The sequence below is a fragment of the Musa acuminata genome, chromosome BXJ2-3, assembly GCF_036884655.1.
Source record: "Musa acuminata AAA Group cultivar baxijiao chromosome BXJ2-3, Cavendish_Baxijiao_AAA, whole genome shotgun sequence".
Taxonomy (NCBI): domain Eukaryota; kingdom Viridiplantae; phylum Streptophyta; class Magnoliopsida; order Zingiberales; family Musaceae; genus Musa; species Musa acuminata.
The window spans coordinates 2,971,986-2,991,939 of NC_088340.1; the positions used below are offsets into that span (position 1 = coordinate 2,971,986).

The 19,954-nt window shown below is 37.8% G+C and overlaps 3 protein-coding genes across 6 annotated transcripts; 1 reads left to right on the top strand and 2 right to left on the bottom strand.

Moving 5' to 3' along the window:
* The first annotated feature begins 96 nt into the window (after window positions 1–96).
* LOC135606923 (uncharacterized) lies at window positions 97–7,001 on the top strand. Of its 2 annotated transcripts, none has more exons than XM_065098292.1 (5): window positions 97–369; window positions 4,525–4,561; window positions 5,452–5,688; window positions 5,809–5,856; window positions 6,547–7,001. In XM_065098292.1, the coding sequence occupies exons 1-5, from the start codon at window positions 173–175 to the stop codon at window positions 6,802–6,804; spliced, it is 777 nt and encodes a 258-aa protein (XP_064954364.1). In that variant the 5' UTR covers window positions 97–172; the 3' UTR covers window positions 6,805–7,001. The 2 variants fall into 2 exon arrangements, with proteins under 2 accessions (XP_064954364.1, XP_064954363.1); XM_065098291.1 differs by lacking the exon at window positions 97–369 and adding an exon at window positions 3,229–3,808.
* Window positions 7,002–7,007: 6 nt separating this feature from the next.
* On the bottom strand, window positions 7,008–14,268 carry LOC103976928 (uncharacterized). 3 transcript variants are annotated; one of them, XM_009392292.3, is made up of 12 exons: window positions 13,886–14,213; window positions 13,716–13,787; window positions 12,691–12,754; window positions 11,218–11,702; window positions 10,726–10,809; window positions 10,356–10,387; window positions 10,158–10,263; window positions 9,514–9,602; window positions 7,702–7,810; window positions 7,456–7,589; window positions 7,316–7,364; window positions 7,008–7,245 (listed from the first exon to the last, which is right to left on the bottom strand). In XM_009392292.3, the coding sequence occupies exons 4-12, from the start codon at window positions 11,692–11,694 to the stop codon at window positions 7,168–7,170; spliced, it is 1,158 nt and encodes a 385-aa protein (XP_009390567.2). In that variant the 5' UTR covers window positions 11,695–11,702; window positions 12,691–12,754; window positions 13,716–13,787; window positions 13,886–14,213; the 3' UTR covers window positions 7,008–7,167. The 3 variants fall into 3 exon arrangements, 2 of the variants coding, with proteins under 2 accessions (XP_009390567.2, XP_064954362.1); XM_065098290.1 differs by having other exon boundaries at window positions 11,218–12,754; window positions 13,886–14,250; XR_010485016.1 differs by lacking the exons at window positions 7,008–7,245; window positions 7,316–7,364 and having other exon boundaries at window positions 7,702–7,814; window positions 11,218–12,754; window positions 13,886–14,268.
* Window positions 14,269–17,211: 2,943 nt separating this feature from the next.
* LOC135606924 (probable CCR4-associated factor 1 homolog 7) lies at window positions 17,212–18,469 on the bottom strand. Its single transcript, XM_065098293.1, has one exon. The coding sequence runs from the start codon at window positions 18,177–18,179 to the stop codon at window positions 17,352–17,354; it is 828 nt and encodes a 275-aa protein (XP_064954365.1). The 5' UTR covers window positions 18,180–18,469; the 3' UTR covers window positions 17,212–17,351.
* Between the last annotated feature and the right edge of the window lie 1,485 nt (window positions 18,470–19,954).

Genomic DNA, 19,954 nt, shown 5'->3' on the forward strand with positions numbered 1-19,954 from the left:
TGACTCGGTCCAATTCATTATGGGCCGGATTGAGAACCCGTTTCTTTATATGGGTCGAGGATCGGATCCGACCCTTTGATCCGAAAGGGATCCAATCCGGAATCGAGGCAAACAGCGATAACCCGTACGGTTCCCTTCTTCGCGTTGATCGCAACAAGAGCCCTCGGCCGACATGTGTGAGAACCCTAATCCGCCTCTTCGAAGGCGTCGTCTTCCCATGAAACTCCTCTCCATCTTTCTACTCCAATCCAAAGACAGCTCATTCAACTCATGCTCGATCTCCGCCGCAGAGGGACCTCCCTTCCTCCTACTATGTGGTTCTCGGTCGTGGGGCTGTATAGGTGTTCTACATCAAATTCGATTACCATGGTATGATTATGTTTAGCACAATTCTGATAAGCTGGTATCTGTGAACACTTGATGTTGTTGATGATTCTGTTTAGGAGTGAGTTCCTTCGCCTTCATTGGCAGTATACTTGAAATAAGTTCACACAATATATCTTCCTTTGTAAGCTTAATTGAAGGTGAAATTTTGCTCTCCAATGGAAATCTCATTGAGACATTTTACCAAACAACACAAAGAATGTGCCTTCCTCTTCTCTATTTTATATGTGCTTCATAAGCATGCATCTCATTTACAGGAGTTGCCATGAAAGCAACTTAAAGTGGGGTTTCCTGCATCCTTTTCAGCTTCTCTCTCTCTCTCTCTCTCTCTCTCTCTATTTCTTCCAGCATTGATCATAAGCATGTGTCAAAGTAACACTCTATTGGACTTTAGAAAGCAGGAATAGGTTAAGTGTCATGGAAACACAAGGAAACCTTGGTAAAGCAGATATGTCCACCTCAATCCAACATGTTGTGCATAGTTTCAAGTGAGAGACTGTGGAGGGTCTGACTCATCTCTGTTGGCTGAGATGCCAACATGGAGCCTGAATGGCCTGTTAGGATATGCTGGCCTTCTGCTCCCATCTTGCACAAACTTCCACAAGCATAAATGTTCATGCTCATGTTCTTTGACCAAACCCCAGTCCCATCTGCAACAAGGAGGGAGAAATTTGCAGAGAGCAGTTGATGACAACTTGGAGAACAAATATTGGATCACAGCACCAGCAGCAACTTTGCTGAAAATTTCTGTCAATCACTTTCTTTGAAGAGCACGGATATCTAACATTAGCATCCACAAGGGTTTTCACACCAGTAAAAATGCAGGCTTTCCATTGCCAAAGAATAAGGAACATGTGAAAGTGATGTGAAGATGACTTAGGGAGTGGAGATAAGTGAAGAGATGAAACTGGGCATTGCATTTTAATTAGTCATAATTTTGTATTTAGTTGAGCATTTAGTCACTGCTGGCTTTGTTATTTATGACAATATAAAACTAGTTATTGTTGATATAGTATAGATTTCATGTTAACAAGTCAACAATGTAAAATTTTAGCTTCTATTATGTACATGAGTTCAGGGAAGAACAAGATGAATGGCATCAACTTTTGTGTCACTAGAAATCTCTCCTTTTCTTCAATCAGTGGTTTGCTAAACTGCATGCTGTTGATGTGTGTTGTGGAAAACTGATGGAACTTGGCAATCACCAGTAGAAAAGAGAAACCATGAGGGCTTACTACCTTTCTCCATTTGACCATAGAAAACCATGGGCTTGGTTACCTGTAGAAGAAGGAAACCATGCATCACAATTAGAAAGTCATGCACACCTAATCATAAATCATACTTCAAACTGAAGAATCACATGTACTGTATTGATTGAGACATGAGACTTGTATTGGTTCATTTGGAACACATCAAATATGTATCAACTAATTTTCTCTGTTTAGATTATTCACTTGCTTTTCACAAGCCATCTGACTTTTTGGCATCATGAACATTTTTAAGCTGATAAAAATAGTTCATCAATTTTGTATAGCAATAGACAGCATGTCTTAGTATTTAAATAAAAGTACTTAATATTCCAAATATACTGAATGGACTCTTTTTCCTGTCATATGCATGACCTATTCATTGTACTATGTCATATTAAAAAGATACTTAACCTATTCATTGTACTATGTCATATTAGATATTTTTGAGATGCCATATGTAATAGGTAATAAGATTTTTTTTTTCTATATTGATTTATCAATGATAGTTTGTTTCAAGATATATTTCTTATATGTTTGTTTATCCAAGAAATGTTTTTTTTCTTGTTGGTGACAAAATCCAAAGACTCTTTCAAAAGCCACTACCATAAGATTTTCCATTCCCATTTTAATTTATTATTATTATTATTCTTATTTTCCAATCACTTGGTTCCCATCCATGAAAGAGACACATACCAAACTCAATAGTTTAGTCCAATCCGACTAATTCATATAGCTAAATTGGATTATTTCATCAGAAATCATGCATGAGTTGTATTAGAAATCATGTTATCATATTTATTTAACATATATAATGATAGTAAGGAGAGCCGAGTCGGATATGACTACCATCGAATGGCGTCATCAAAGGTTTGCCCACAGCTCCCTTTGACCCCAATACAATCCCTCAATTATCTTATTCGCTTTCCCCTTCTCCGATTCATTCCCTGTTAATTAATGAGATAATTCTTAGTATTGTTATTATTATTATTATTATTTTACTCGTGAAGTGTCCCCTATTTTCAAGTTCTTTTTCTTTGCCCAATGCTTGAATTATTTTTTTCTCATACTTTTCCTTTATCGATGGAATAAATCGATCTAATTAATATTTTTAAACTGTATAATGTAATTTAACATAGCGTTGGTTGACAAATTTATTAAAATATTATGTTTATATTATAATATTTTTATTTTTATAATATTATGAAAACAACATAATATAATATAAAAATATTGTAATTGTGTTTTATTTACTATTAAAAATTATTATAATATAGTATAAACATATTATAACTGGATTGGTTTCATGGATCGACAAGAAAAAAAGAAGAAAAAAGGGGGGGACAGAAAAGAGACAGGTGATTTAGGATATTTTAGATATTAAAAGAAAAAGACATTGTTTGAATATTCTAAAGATAAGGGATGTTTATCGGGAAAAAAAAATCCAATATATTTTCTGTGTTGTACAAAGCTTCAGTTTCTTTGGCCAATTTTTTTTAAATCGAAAAATTTATTATTTTTTAAATAGATATAATATTATTATTTATCAAAGATATGATTTTATAACATATATATATATATATATATATATATATATATATATATTAATATTACTAAACCAAGAAGATGGAGATGTAAAATGCGAAGGATGATTTAGGGGACATGAACAACAGTATCACCATAAGAAGAACGTAATAAGAAGGAAGCGAAGAGGGAATTAGAGGAGGAGGTCGGGAGATAAAGAACAGAAGACGGAAGAAGAGAAGAGCGAATATAGTGGTTTCTACTGGAACTTGTGTTGTGTTTGGGTGAAAGGTGCGATCTTTGGGTGAAAGGTGGGATCTTTTGGGGCATTCGGGAGGAGGCGGAGAGATGGGGAACGTGACGTCGTCGGTGGCGGCACGGTTCGCGTTCTTCCCGCCGGAGCCTGCGACGTACGAGGTGTTCCGGGAGAGGGGAGGGGAGGGGCGGCTCTGCCTGTCGGGGCTGCCGCCGGAGAATAACGTGGAGGTGCACCTGGTGGAGACCAGGGCCGGGAACCGGGTGGTGGCCACCTTCTGGCGTCACCCCAACGCCCGCTTCACCCTCCTCTACTCCCATGGCAACGCCGCCGACCTCGGCCAGATGTTCGACCTCTTCCTCCGGCTCCGTGCCCACCTCCGTGTCAACATCATGAGGTACAGCAGACAACATCAAGCTCCTCCGATTCCCGTTTCCTCTATCTTCCCCTGTTATCTCTGTCTCCCGTTTTCTTCCCTCCTTTTTGGATCAAAAAATGGTTTCTTTTGGACCAGCTAAGTGTTTGTATTTAGTTCTGTAGGTGAATGCTATATATGGGGTAAAAATCTTGTGTGGTTTTGGTTATAGATTGGGAACTTTGAGATTTTAAGAGAAGAACAAAGGCAATTATGATGTTGCAGCACTAGGTTTCAAAGAGGGAATTCATGGTTCTGCTTTGCTATTCTTTGCTTTGTTTTGTGGGTTGCTTCACAAGATGACTTCTTGCATCCATAGATTCTATGTGTGCTTTTCTATGTGTATTAACGTGGCATCCTCACATGTTATATCAAGCTTTATATAACACAGAAAAACAAGCTTTATCCAAAACGAGTCAATGTATGCAACCTTATCTCGACAAGCAGAGAGGCTATTTCGCACCATATAATGCAACCTTATAGTGGTGCAAAGCTCATCCTTTTGACAAACTGATTCACCTTTTGATGTGTAACCCATCTACTTAATTTTAGTTGGATATGTATTAGATGCATGTATTTGAAGGAAATTGCTTTTTTTGCTTTCCTTGTTATTTATTTCAGTAGCCTAAGAGAACTATGAATATTTTCTTTTTAATGAAAAAAATGCATTCAGAACTAATTGTTTCTCGTTTCTACAGTTATGACTACTCAGGTTACGGAGGATCTACGGGGAAGGTAAACATTCGTAAATGAACAAGCAATTGAATCTTGGTTTCTTCCATTGGCATTATGACAATAAGAATTATGTGTTCTGTGTGAGAATTAAGCTAACCGATCGAATTAAACTAATGATAGGTAGGGCATGCAGTAACAATTACCACACTGTATGCTTTTTAATGGAAGATTTCTCTTCGAGGCAGTGCCCACCTGGCACGGAGGAAGCAAGAGAGTCTCTGGTCATTTAATTAATTAGCTATAGCAATTCAAGAAATGAAAATTATATTCAAAATTTTTAGGGGTGAATCATCCTTTTTTATAAAGCTGATGTGTGTGGCCTGTAAATCTCAGTGGTGAATCGCTCCTGCCAGATAGCAGTGCCATTCGGCAAAGTTTGCTCTTCCTACATAATGCTTAGAAACAATTGTATTGTCTGAATACGCAGCAATGTGTTATCGCATTGCCACCAAAGTTTGCCCTTCCTACATAATGCTTAGAAACAATTGTACTGTTTGAATAAGCAATTTGTGTTATCGCATTGCCACCGAATCATAGCTGAGTTAATGAAGGTTTCATGTGTTCTTGGAATTCACATGAATTCAGTAATTTGGGAAAAAGGATCCCTAAATACTATGATAAATCTGCTATAGCCAATGACAGTGAAGGGGATATGTTGGTTGTCTAACTTTATTATATGAACTGTTCTGGAATCACAATCTAACTCCACTACATGCTTCTCAAGATCTTTGCAATAAAGATGTTGACAGAAACAGCTATAGATACTTTTATGGGTAATAAAAGATACTGTCAACAAAGAAAAATTTATTACCAGAAAACAGTCATTCTATTATGATTTTCATGTCTGATGGTATATTGTTTTCCTTGTTACCTTTCATATATTCCAAAAGCCATCTGAGTTCAATACATACTACGACATAGAAGCTGTGCATGATTGCTTGAAGAAAGAGTATGGGATAAGGCAAGAGGATCTCATTCTGTATGGCCAATCTGTCGGTAGTGGACCAACATTACACTTGGCTACGCAATTACAAGGTCTGAGAGGTGTTGTCCTCCATGGTGCAATTCTTTCGGGCATACGCGTCTTATATCCTGTAAAAGTGACATTCTGGTTTGATATATTTAAAGTAAGTACCCTTTTTTTTTTCTTTGTTTCATTTATTTGTATTCATGTTCTTACTAGTTCTTTTCCTGCATTCTTTGAATTTTTTGATTAATTATGTGAAATTTGGGTTTTTTTTTGGCAGAACATCAACAAAATCCAACAAGTTGACTGCCCGGTTCTTGTTATACATGTAAGCCTTCTTCATCAGCCACTTCTAATTTGCCAATTTCTTGTATCATATGAGCAGTGATGTACTGCAATGTTCATTTTGCATGTTGCGGAATTTAAATTAGAGAGCAGAAGAATCAGCTTGCTTACTGTGTGACTTACAGATTATGAAAGCAATTAAGTATGTCTAACTCTTGAGTGCTTTGCCATCTTAATCCAACCTATGGGTCCTCATCATCTTCCGAGCATTTTGTCATCCATATGCAGTCCAGCTTTACGGCACAAGACAATATAATTAGGTTCAACAGAAGATTTATGGGACACTATCGTTCTGAGATCAACCAGTAAACACGGTTTGCATGAATAGCCTTTCGGGATTAGGGAAGAGAGAGACCAAAATACTTATTGCTTATCTATCGGTTGTCTTCTCAGGGGCATGCCATGTAACATGCTGCTAGATTTCTTCCATGCTAATATGCATTATGTTGCTTAGGTTTATGCAGCCATTTGAAACTTTTCGTGGTTAGAATTAGTCTGGAGTATTATTATTTAACTAAAAAAAAATACATAAAGATTGGCTAAAACAAAACTTGATTCCATATTTGATTCAAACACACATTGTTCTGATACCAACATTCTGTGCTCTGCTTTCATTATTCCAAGCATTTCGATTGCTCGATGTGTTCTTCGAAAGAGAATTTTTTGTTTGCAGGGAACTGCCGATGGTATCGTGGAGTGGACTCATGGAAAGCGTTTGTGGGAGCTATCGAAAGAAAAGTATGATCCATTGTGGATCAAAGGTGGTGGTCACTGCAACTTAGAAGCATATCCTGAATACATCAGGCACCTGAGAAAGTTCATTAGTGCCATGGAGAAACTCCCTCTTGTGAGACAGGCAAAACAGAGCAGTGTGCCAACATCAACCATCACAGAATCAAAACACAAGTGTTTGAGATTTGGCAAGAGGTAGCTGTTCAAACAAGTGTCTGTTGGCTTCCTCTATAGGGGACAAACACCAGGGAGAAGGTATATTGTTTTCCCAGTAAAATCTAACATTTGTTTAGGAGAGCTTGTAGCAACCCATGCAATAAATATTTGTATGATTTCCCAGATTGATGGTTTATGTAAACAGTTATATAATCTCAATGTTGATATCATCTCTACAAAGTAATCGAGGACAAGTAAATTTTTATTTATGAACAACAACTGGCAAAAAGCTAACAAAATGCAGAGATGCGAATGTTTACAGATGCCACCATGACTCAAATGACTCGTCTTGAGATCGAGAACATTTCTTGACTATGAACAAGAAATCCAATGTCTTGGGACCAATTCATATAGCCCCTCTTCCACGGTGGCGAATCATGGTTTTAAGAGCTATCCTACCCGAGGAGTCAATGAAGTAGGATTCCTGCCATGAACAAAGAAATTATTCAACAGACCGTATCAGCATTGAATCCATCAGAGATTACTGTACTCACCATCTCCAGTGGACTAACTCTGTGTAATAAGAAACCATTGTGCAGTTCACTGAGGAACAGAAGAAGACAATGGAAGAGTCAAACAGCTGCTGCTAAAATATGGACTGATGGCAGACCATAAACCAAGAATACAAACTTGCCTGAGAACATCTGGATTCACATTTATTGATAAAGCTCTGTTTAATTTGTCTGCAGGACCTGGGTTCCCCATGTACGCGATGCCTTCATCGTGGTAAAAGTAACCGGCACAGCCCTGCTTGCTCAGGTAGGCATCCTTTGGTTTTTTTTTGGTGTTTTTTGTAGGCGGTACAAGAATATGTAGGATCAGCTATAATGATAATTAGAGTTCAAAAAACCAATTGAATTAAGTTACAGGTTCAGCTCACCACTCCAAATTCCAAAAAGACATTGTGTAGAGGCTTGTTAAACTTTATGGTTCTTGTTGCTTCCTTCTCATCACAAATTGTCATCGGATCAAACCCGACGACAATGAGCCTGGCTTTAAAAAAGAAAACAATGTTATCCATATGAAGAACAAATTTTACAGCATATAGTTATGAAAGTGCAGATTGCCAAATTCATTAATTACAGAATAATAAATATTTAAAACTATTTTATGGTATTTTATGAATTTCATCATAGAGACAGGAACAGATACTTGGATATGAACATCTTGAAGATAGCAACACTTGTCATGGCACACTACTAAAATACAAATTTCAAACTATAGGATCCATTTTATCTGTGCTAGACTACATTTCTTCTCTAAGTCTGTTTTGTTTATTGACTGAGTCATCATCAAACAGAAATAATTCATCATGAACCGGAGGAAGTTTTTTTGGATCTAATTAAAATACATATGGACCCTGTCAAAGAAATTTACAAAATCATGACTGCTTTTAGTATGACATGTCAAAGTAAGGGTCTCATTTACACCTACAATGAGATATATATACTCTTTATCCCGTATAATGCCACAAAAATAAAACTGTGTTAAAAGTTTAATATGATAGTATTAGTTTTTTTTTAAAATGATGACAATAACAACAAACAAAAGAAAAAATCAGGTAGCCATAAAAATATCAAAATAAAATGAGAATTTTAGCAGTTCTTCTTGAACAAAAGTCTTGCATGTAAGTCTGTACGGTTTTATTATGTAGATATGGAGATCTTTTAGTAGCTTTAAACCAACAAACATGTGTTTCAGTAAGGTAGATACAAATTCCAGGAAGTTGGTAATTTAATGCATGAGCTGCTGTATTCTAGATTAGTCGTTAAGTCACCACTATCATTCTGATATCTACCATGTACTTTACCCCTTTTGCTAATGCGAAAAGAAACAAAAAAGTTGCACTCAAGTGAAGGAGACACCATAGGCTTCTTCCACCACCAGTTATGCTCTGAATGCCAATTTAGAGACAGCTGCACCCACCTGAAGCTTTAGGAAAATTAATCATGTGATCCAGAAATGCCCTTGAAGCCAGAATTTGCTGGATGCATATACCTTTGAAGCTAATGTTTTATTGGTGGCATGTTCATTATTTACTAACATTTGCACCAATCTAGATGAAGTACCAATTCATAAGCATCATGACTTACTAATTGCCACTATTCATGTGCTCGATGATTCAAGTAGTATTGTGTCCATTCTCATATCATCGACTACCTAGATAGTGTTTCTCTTTTATACTTCTACATGCATCTGAACTAAGTTCTTTACCTTGACATGGAAAAACTATGTAAAACAGAAGTCAACGTAATGTCTAATGAACACATTGCATATGATATAATACTTCTACATGCATCCAAACTAAGTTCATTACCTTGACATCGAAAAACTATGTAAAACCGATGTCAACATAATGTCTAATGAACACATTGCATGTAATACAATACTCAAGAATGTTTTTCTGTAGTTTATTTACTCTGTTAGGTCATATCTATAGACCACTTTTTGAAAACTAGTCAGTGGATATAACAGAACAAAAAATTGGTACAACTGAATCATAAGAACAAAAACCATGTACCTTGGTTGAACTTAAAATGATCTTAGGAGAAAAAGAAATAGATTGAAGCAGAAACAAGATATAAAACAAGAAACAGATTAGTCTGATGATTTTACATGAGATCTCACTACAAAATAGAAGACAGCAAAGTGGAAATAACACAAACAAAAAAACTGATAATATGTAATATACCAGGTACTGTTCGATGTTGCTAACATCCTCCGCATCCAATGCAAGTTGTTAGTTCCATTTTTGTTTAGTTGCTCTTCATAAGAAAGGTCCTTGTAATAATATCAAGTCAAATGAACTGTGAGAACACTTTTACCACATAGCGTGTATAAAAGGAAACAAAGAAGCTAGAGTATAATATAGCAGTACATGTGTAAACGATAATCAACTGCATCTATATTCCATTTTGCCAAATGGCCAAATTCATGACAATTCCCATCAATATCCTGCACTTCTATCAGTTATTCATACACTAATTTCAGAATATTACCGAAAAATATGGGACCGAAAACTGTAAAACCTTTTCTTCTCTATTAACTCTTCCTGAACATGGAGTGCATGCTTTTTTTGCAGCAACTTAATCTACTAAGAAAGCTAACAACTAATGTGCCAACAAAGCAGCCGATGCAGACCTAATCACCCAATGGCGATATATATTCCTGTGTTGCTTAGATGAAAACATGAAAAGTCTGCAAACACAAAATCTCAACCTTCCAAAATTAACAAGTCACCTATTGAAGATGAGTAAGAACAGCTTGAAACTGCACTAAGTCCTTGGAATGTGAAATGATCAGAAGTGGCATATGGGTAATCTGTAGTAGCTATACCTGCAAAGACCCTGTACCAATGATGTCTAGTGTTTGCTCATATGGTAACCTGATTCTCTTCAAGAAGCTTCCCATCATTTGTCCACCAGAAGCAGCTGTTGTATACCTATACGTAGAAACATACACAAGCATGACAAATTAGTACTGAGAAGTGGACGATAACGATCAAAATGACAATTTCAAGGAGAAAATGAGGACCAGGGAATCTCCCGTGGAAAATGCAAAGTGGCCTGCAAATACGAAAACCAAGTCATATGACAAAAGGGCAACAACAATGAAAAATCATACTTTTTACTAGGTTCGTTGTACCATACCGTACCGACATTTCGACCCGAGCTCGATACACCCTGATGTACCGAATATTTTTTTTTTTTTTCATACTGTAACAGTGCTACAGTATAGTGCTATAGCACTGTAGCAATATTATAGTATAATACTGTAGCAGTACTATATACTGTAGCACTGTACTGGTACGATGACATGTCGGATTGGTACGTTTCGGTACGGCAGACCTTGCTTTTTAGAAGATTACCAAATGAAATTTCCATCTTTACGTTATTGGCATTACATTCTGCAAGAGTGGATCACGGTCCCCAAGTTCCGCAATGTTCACCACAAAGCTTGCTCTGTAGGTTTTTGCTACCTTCTCCATCTTCACCATTGATAAAAATGCACAAATGATTAATCAAATGCACCGAAATAAGAACTGAAAAAGAATGATTGATCTCAACAAATTATGTGGCATTTGAAACGAACAAATAGCAAAAAAATATTCACCTATAAATTTTTCCTTAGCATCCACGTGTGACATCGAAAGAAAAAAGATGTCAGAGGAAAATTCAGCGTGACAGCGTTAAACTGCCCATCTTTCTCTGTGTTCATCTCATGTTCTTGAAAATTCATGATTTCTAGATGCAAGAACCATAATCCGTTCGCATAAAAATCAGTGAGAATCGGTATACTAAGCGGCAGACAAAGATCATCTAAATCAAAGAAACCAACGACCCAAAAAAAGGAAATCCAAACTTTTTTTTCTCGTCTTGCAAACCAGAGAGTCCACCTGTTCGAGGAGCTGCGATTGTTCTCGCGGCGTCCTCACGCCGCCCCTCACGCTCATGAAGTAGAGATCCGCCGGCTTCCCACCGAGCCGGGCGCCGCCGGGGGAGGAAGCGGGGGGCGGCTGGGGGGTCCCAATGTGGAAGGCGGCGTAGAGGGCGAGGCAGAGGGCGACCTGGATCACGAGGGTGCGCCGGTACGAGGGCTTCTCCGCGGTGAGGTAACCGCCCTCCATAAGACCAGTGAGACAAAGGGACGGACCTCTCCCTCCCTCGTCGTGACCGCCACCGCCGTGATCGAGGCTTAGAGGCAGGCAATTAGCAGTAGCAGATGCAAAGCGACGTCTGAATTGGCTCTTTATATCGCCTCTCGCAACAGTTGTCAGAAGGGATAACCAGAAACATGAAAGATGACTACTACTGTTACATATGCCATACCATTTAGTAAAATTACATTCATATCCTCTGTCTTCTCTTCTCATCCACCAACCTAAGTTGGAGGAAGATGAAGTGATTTTAATATGGGATGAATTCAAAAATATTTTTTGACATGAGCTAGCCCCAGAAAATTTATCAAAGTATAATTTTGACAACCCAATAAAAATAATAAAATAAAAAAATAAAAACAACAAGAACACCATATTTACATGATTCGATCAATTGACCTACATCTACGGATGAAAATGTTCCTAGACCATAAAACACCCGAATCTATTAAACAAAAAAAATCTAAATTATAAGCTCAAACTATTTAACATGGACTTAAACTCAAAATAAATACTTAGGTTTTTCTTATAGTGCGTCTGACTTCAAAACCTAGACCCTTATTTATAATTCCAATAGGAGATAATAAACCTGATTTTCCCGATGTGGAACGAAACTCGCCAAACTAACATATATAACTAAGAATATTCTCAAAATGGAGTAAGCTTCAACCAAATCCAAAGCCCAATTTAATCTAATAATTCTTGAATTTGCTGAGTTTGTCTCATTCTGCATTTTTAACCAGATGAATTTTCATGCTATGAAGGGACATTTTTAACAGAGCACATCTCAAAGTGTAAAAGAGAAAATTAAAGATTTATGTGAGGCAATTTGAAAGTTTCCAACGTGAATCCACAGGTACTGTGTTCCTCTTGTCACCTTGTCATCATTGGGATCAACATGAATCCACAGGTACTGTGTTCCTCTGAGACAAAAGTCATTGATGACAGAGGAAGCCCACAAAGGCACATGAATGACTGCTATGACAGAACAGCCTGCCGTGGATTATTAGAATTAGCATCTACCTATCCAAAGAGCCGCCAAAAGCCACTGTAAATTCTATGAGGCAGCATCCCTAGAACAAGCTATGATTACAAACACACAAATCTATATATATATATATATATAGACTCTTCAACATGCTTTTTCTATATTATTTAGCCATGAAAAGATGGTGAACTGGCTAATTGATCTACAGAAATCTCTCGAATTACCTGATTACTTTGCAGGCAAAGTGACTTCGGAAGTGGAGCAGGCAAAAAGAGGACAGCTCCTTCCCTGTAAAACAAATAAATAAATATTAATTCATCATAAGATATATCTGAAAAATACTCTTGAGATGATTTTTCTAAAAAATACCTTTAATTTAAAAAAACACTCAAATACCAATTATAATATTTTAATCACTATAATAAAAATACTGTATAAATTATTGAAAATATTATAAATGATCTAAATAGATTTTTAATCTCAACTAAACTAATTACAAGCTTAAAAATATGATATTAGACTGATATATGAACAATGACAATCAACACCATAATAATTAAAAATATTTAAAAATTTTGATAAAAAACTTTTGAGAGATATTTTAGATATTTTAAATAAAAAAATAAAATATCTTTTAAAAAACATGAATATTTTTTAAGAAAATTGTCCAGAGATTTAGATGTCTCATTTAACAATATAAAACATTTACCAGCATAACAAAAGTAGCTCACACAGCTACCATGTTACCATGTCCGGATGTCTGTGCTACATTGTTTAGCTATCTTAAATGTGGCTTTGTTCCTTTTGTTCTGTGTCACGGGCCCATGGCATGGCAGGTAACTATGTTTGGATACTTATGTTCATATCATGATTACAGATAATGTCTGTCCCTTCTCTTTCAGACAACAACTCTCCTACTTGATTTCATATATTCTCCACATGAAGTGTATAATTGCCTTCAGAAATGGGTGAGCTACATGCAAGTTAAAATGGCAGGACCAAGTAAAGAGATGTCATGCCAAGGCTTCCAACAATTCCCCCAAACATCACCAATCAATGTCTTACTTCCCAACACGGATCAAACTCTTTATCAGTCATTTTCTGTGTATTCAGATTGGACTCCTTAACAATTAATGCAAGAGTATCAAGTTTCTCTTGTGGTCATCAGTAGTCATATAGTCTGACAATTATCTAGTATTATGCCAGAAAAACAAATTTCATTAAAAGCTAGGAAGGAGAAAGCATGTACCTGGAGATCAAAGATGGAGGACTTCTCTACTCCACCCCTGAAACCGATGATTACAAATATTTATGCACCTTCCTGGATGTCAAAAAAATACAAGTATATTAACAGGATAATGATCGAGGTTAGACTTACGGTCAACAAAAATCTAGAAAAGAAATGATTAATTTCCATACCATCAAGTCCAGAAGCGAAAAATTGGAGAGAGACAAAACCTTCCTTCTCAGCCACCTACTTTCATGACTTCTGGAAGATGACCATGGCAGCATGGTGGGATACTGATGGATGATACAGACTAGGCCTGCAAGTATTTCATTCACTAGGAGGGAATTTAAAACCTGGAAGACACAAATGCGTAATCTTCATGTTCTCCATCCTCACTGTATGGCTTTGACAAGAAGCACCTTGTAGCTTGACCACAACCACAAGTCCTTTTCCCAGTAGAACTGGCACTGCGGTAGGCATCAGTCTCCTTTCTCATTTGCCTGTCTACCTAGCATGTGGTCCTGAAATGTTTGTTCTTGCTAGACCTTCCATGGCAATATCACATCTCAGAGATACCATTTCTGCATGATGGAAGGCAGGTCCTAGTTGTTCCTAGAGAATAAAACAATACAATTAATCAAATGCATAATAAAAGGCATATGAGACTCCCGTCCATCTAAGAAAAATTAATGTATGTAATTTTTATCTATATAGAGAACATATATCCGTGAAATCCTGATTTTCCAAATCGCAAAAAAAACAACCTTACAGTCATACTAAGATCGATCCTCAAATCAAGATATAGTTACTCCATTTGATCATGTCACAATATAATGCATGGATTTAGGCCCAGAAGAAGCTCAAAATTAAAAATGGAAACACGCTTCTCACCATACAGGGACCAGAGTAGATCAAAATCAGAAAAAAAGCAGAACAGAATCACGATGGAAGAACTAAAAATCCATGAACTTGAAACAAAAAATAATGATATGGACAATTATAATTTCCACCTGACGACTAAACGACTCAAGATTCGAATTAAAGATTATTCTCTTTCAGCAGGTAACACAGGAATCCAGTCATCATCCTTTTTCTCCTTGATCTCTATCTATTTCTCTCTTCTTCAATCTTTCTAGAGATTATCTTGCTCTATTGTCAGCTACTTTTTCCTCATAACTGCAAGTGTTTTGCTGCTGCACTCTCATTGCAGCAACCCAGAATAGTTTTCAAACAGCTCAAATTGTCCTAATCTACTTCCATCCCTTCATTGTGTACAATTGTAAAGTGAAAGATGGATTGTCATGCCACAAAATCCACAAAAAATAATAGATCAATTGTTATGTTATCATAATGAATAAAGGATAGGCAAAAGTGCATGGGTTTGTGCAACATTTACTGTGATTTTGCTCAGGGAAAATTGTACGTGCAATTCATGAATATGATTCACGAAACTTAATACATAGGAGGCCAACATGCACCTGAAGACCTATTACCATCAGCAAAAGCCATTGAAATACTAGAAAGAACAAGAGACTCCCTTCAATATGCAACAGATATTTATAGAGAAATCATTACAATAGGACTAACTAGAGAGTTGTGTTTCATCCAAATCCAGTATCCTTAGGATATCTATGAATAGTTTTCTCTGGTACAAATTTCAATCTGCAACTTAAATTATATGGTACACAAACATCCAATTTGGTAAACTAGGTGAGTAGCATGACTTCTTCCACGTATAGATAATTGAGGATTTATTTTGAAGCTTCGTTGCAACTATAGGAACTCCCAAGTACATTACTATAATGAAAAGGGCACCCATGAAATATTTCTTGTACCATGCAGGGAAAAAGCAAACCTGTTTTTTGGCAGTGGTGGTTTTGAATTTTTTTTGTTCTCATGCCTGTCAAAATTTTCCAATCATCAAACAAAGCTTTGAACACTTAATTAAAAGAAAAGCAAAGAAAAGAAATTGCACCCAACATGTGTCCGCAGCAAGAAGTAAATGTGAGCACCAAATTCTTCGGATACACCAAATACCTGAGCTTTAATTTACCATTTTAGCCTCATACAAAAAGCTAGCATAAGTAAAAAGTAATTCAGATGTGATAAAGGTTCTATCATCCATTCACTAAATCAATCAAGAAAGTAAGAGCAAAGCTAACTCATCAAAGCGACTAGATAAACACAGAGACATTTCAGAGGCCAACTGCATTAAAAAAACAGCCAGAATGGTGTATCAAGCAATTCAAACAGGGACATGAAAGGCTCCTGTCAACTTAAAATATGGCTGCAGAAGCCCAAAACTATAAAGAAACCATGTCTTGTAAAGAATTCAAAGGAGATACAAGATCCCAAACACTTCAAAAATTGTTGGTCCCATTAGCAAAAGATGGCTGAAGCAAGAAAAAAGGAAAACAAAATCCCAAGCAAAATAAATTGCTAAAATATACATTGACATACAAAGTCCACATAAGTAGCTTGGTCAAAGTATGCAGGATGACCATGCAGCGATAAATTCACCATCGGCAGCAAACTTATTCAGTTGAAGTTGTTACCGCTAAAACTCTTTAATCATAAGTTCCTCCTTGAGTCAAGGACAAACAGGGCCACCCAACCCAGCTCCTCTCCTCTCAAAAGAATAAGAACTCGCTACCTCAAGTTCAGACTTGTTACCTCAAATTTTCTGCTTCATGCACATCTCATATTTGTCGGTTCCAAACATCTTCCTTGAACCAGACTGAGTAGAAACATATATAGCGTCCAACTCTTTACTGAAACTGACATGAAAAAAACATGATCCACCACATGGATCTACGTAAAATTAACAATATAAGAATAACATTACCATCACTGTTTCTCCTTGCTGCCAATCCTCATACCAAAGTAACCAAACCTGATTAGTGCTTGCTTGCAAAAAGAGACATTTTAGAAAGAGATGACACTTTCATGAAATCTAAATAACAGATCCTATTTGTTGACCGTAATCACATCCTACCACAGAGAAATCTTCATATTTCTCATGGGGAAAGGGTATGAGACCAAGGGAGAGCTCCCACACTCAGTAACATCAAATTATCCTCCTTGCAACACAAGAAGGGGGTATCAAAAGGCAAATGGAAAGACAGTTATTACTCCTAGAGATGTGTTCATAATAGATATAAGAGGGACTTGTCATTAGAGGTTAAAAATATTTACGAGCTTTAGCAAGCAGCTAAGTGCAAAGGAAGAACGATCATGTACCTCAAATCCCTTATATGCCATTAATTGAATATGTACATTGAACAAGAAATACAAGCATACCTTGGAGCATTTCCAACTTCCAAGGAAGATAAACATCAAAGTTAGGACTCTGTATTACTGGTTTGCCGAAGAGGAATATATATGGGTACCAATTAGGCCATGCAAGTGCAGCATTTTAGGGCACTCGAATTCATAGCAAACCATAAGAAAAGGCATTAGCATCAACTGTGTTCTTCAAAAGAATTAAGAAACCTACATGAAACTACATAGAGAGATGTGTGATAAACTATGAGAATTAGTCACTGAGATCAAACATATAAAGGAATTCAAGAAGATTAAAACATCGGGGCAAGTACACCACACGACGTAACTTCTATTATAATTCACATTTTTTTTATTTTTATTACTTTTTTTGACTCAATGGGCAGTCTGCCCATTCTCAACTCCGAGCCCATACAACACGCCAGCATATTTCTCAGTAGAACCATTAAAGAAAGACTCCTTCAACTTCCTGAAAGCGCAGGAGGTGAGCAAGCTGTCTGAACCGGCCTGGTGGCAGATCCCCACCCTCTCGACATCGAGCAGCTCGGCGAGCTTGTTGAGCCCCCCATGGAGGCTGTTGCAGAATTTCATGATGTGCTTGATGTCGTACACGGTAGGGAAGTAGATGTTGATGAGATTGAAGAAGCCGGCCTGGGTGTCCGGGAGGTTCTGGCAAGTGAGAAGCTTAAGAAGGTACCCGAAATCGTAGCCGCTGTGGAAGGTAACCCAGTGCACCGAGTCATTGAGCACGATGCCCGACGACATAAGGAGCTCGCCAAAGCGCTGGGAATCAATCCCCTTCTCATTGTTCTTCTGGAAATCGATGCCGCTCTGGCGGAGAAGGTCGATGGAGTCGGACGCGAAGACGTCCTGCTGGATGTCGAACTCGCGGAAATTGAACTGCCATACGCAGCCACGGTCGGTGCCGCAGGTGGGGAGGTTGCCGAGCTGGTCGGAGAAGGTGAGACCGAGCTGGATGAGTTTGAGCGTGTCGACATTGGCCTTGAGGGTGGCGTAGTTGAACTCGGAGCTGGTCCGGAAGTTGCCGAGGGGACGGCACACGATGCCGGGGAACTCGGTGTCCATGGCCACGTAAGGGAAGTCGTCCACGATCTCGCGGATCAGGGCGAACTCGGCCGCGAGGTTGTCGCTCCACACCTCGCGTATCTGGACCGTCTCGTTCTTGGGCAGGATCGACGACATCGCACCAACATCAAGCGAAACCAAGAACCGTAGAAGATCGATCTATGTACGTAAGGTCTCGAGAACGAAAGAGGACAGATCTGTGGTGATGTGGTTGGGAAACTTAAAGGGTTTGAGGGATCAAAGTAGCGGAAGAAGAAGGGATTGGGAGAAGGGATGGATTTCTTTTCTTCGTTATTGAGATCGAGGGAGGGAGGGAGGGAGGGAAGGGGGAATGCGGTGATGGCGTTCAAGGACGCGGCATGAGCCGGTCCGCGAAGACTTCAACCATGGAAGAGGAGGAGGAGACGTAGATGGGGAAGAGGAGGAAGACGATGAGGCCGAAATAAGGCAGCGCCACTAGTTGCTGGTACGCTGCTGGCACCGGTTAGGGCTCGGGAATGGACGCGGCGTGGCGGTCTCTGGTTGGTCCATGGAAAAGCGAATACTTATTTTTTACTCGTTGGGTCCTCCAATGGGCCGCAGACACGTATTAGGCCGAGACAATCTGTGGGCCATGCAGTGGGCCCGTAATATAGTACTCATTTTTATCCCAATTTTCTCTTTTATCATTTACTGATAAAAATAACATAAAGCATTAATAAACTATCATAAATGAGAATAAACTGAAAATTATTATACGAATTTAAATTTTAAGATATTCAAATCTCGTTCCACTTAAAATTTTATGTAAAAATATTATGTGAGCTTTGAGCTCTAATAATACTCTAGTTTTATAATTTAGTAAGCTCTTAAGTATAAATTAATATTCAAATATTCAATGAGTCCTAAAATACTAACTATGTGCAAAAAAAATAATATCAATATATTTTTGTTAGATTAGTATGAATTAATTTAATAACATATTAATATGGATAAATATGTGATATAAGTTAATTTTGAATGTCCGACATAAAAGGAATTTTATATCTTACAAAAATAGTATTGCACGAAGGTGTACTCGATAAAGTATTTTTAATGTTTAAGTTAATATGAACTTGAAAGATATAATTATTATATGTAGTCAAAAAATCTTTATCGTAAATGTCAAAATAATAATTTATCAAATAAGATTTTTTATCGATATTACGTGCCCAATATAAAATCAAATCAATATTTGATATGAAATTTAATGTGAATTGTTCCGATGAAGATTCAAAGCAGAAAAATATAAGCTTCCTTCTCATCCACTATCATAAAAAGACAATCATAAGCTTCCTTCTAATTGACAAGGTTGATATAACACATTTTGACACTACCTACGTGACAAACAAAAGACCTTTGGGCTAACGTAGAGTGTTATTATTCAGCCATGCGACCTCCATATTATTCAAGGCCATTCTGCAAACTTTGGACAACGTCAACTTGAGCAGCGCCAGACACCCTGGAGTCGTTATGTATAACTCGGGACGACGTCACATGACACCAACTCGAGCGGCTCCGAACACCCTAGAGTTGTTCTGTAAAACTCGGGACAACACCACACGGTACCGACTTGAGTGGCGCCTCATGACCCCGACCCGTATGGGTTGGTCGGCACTCGTCTGAAGAGTACAAGCCATCCTCCCGAGGAGTTGGTAGCCATTAAAGAATCGCATATGATCGATCGCCCCGTCATAGGTATAAAAGTCAATCCTCTGACCAATGAGAGGGGGCTTCTTCAAACACTCAACTCTCTATTATTTTACTCTACTCTAACTTAAGCTATGGAGGGCGACTTGAGTGCAGGAGCCCCATGACAAAGCAACAAGCGACGAAGCCCACAGCTCAACATGACCTGACGCCCACTTCTTGCA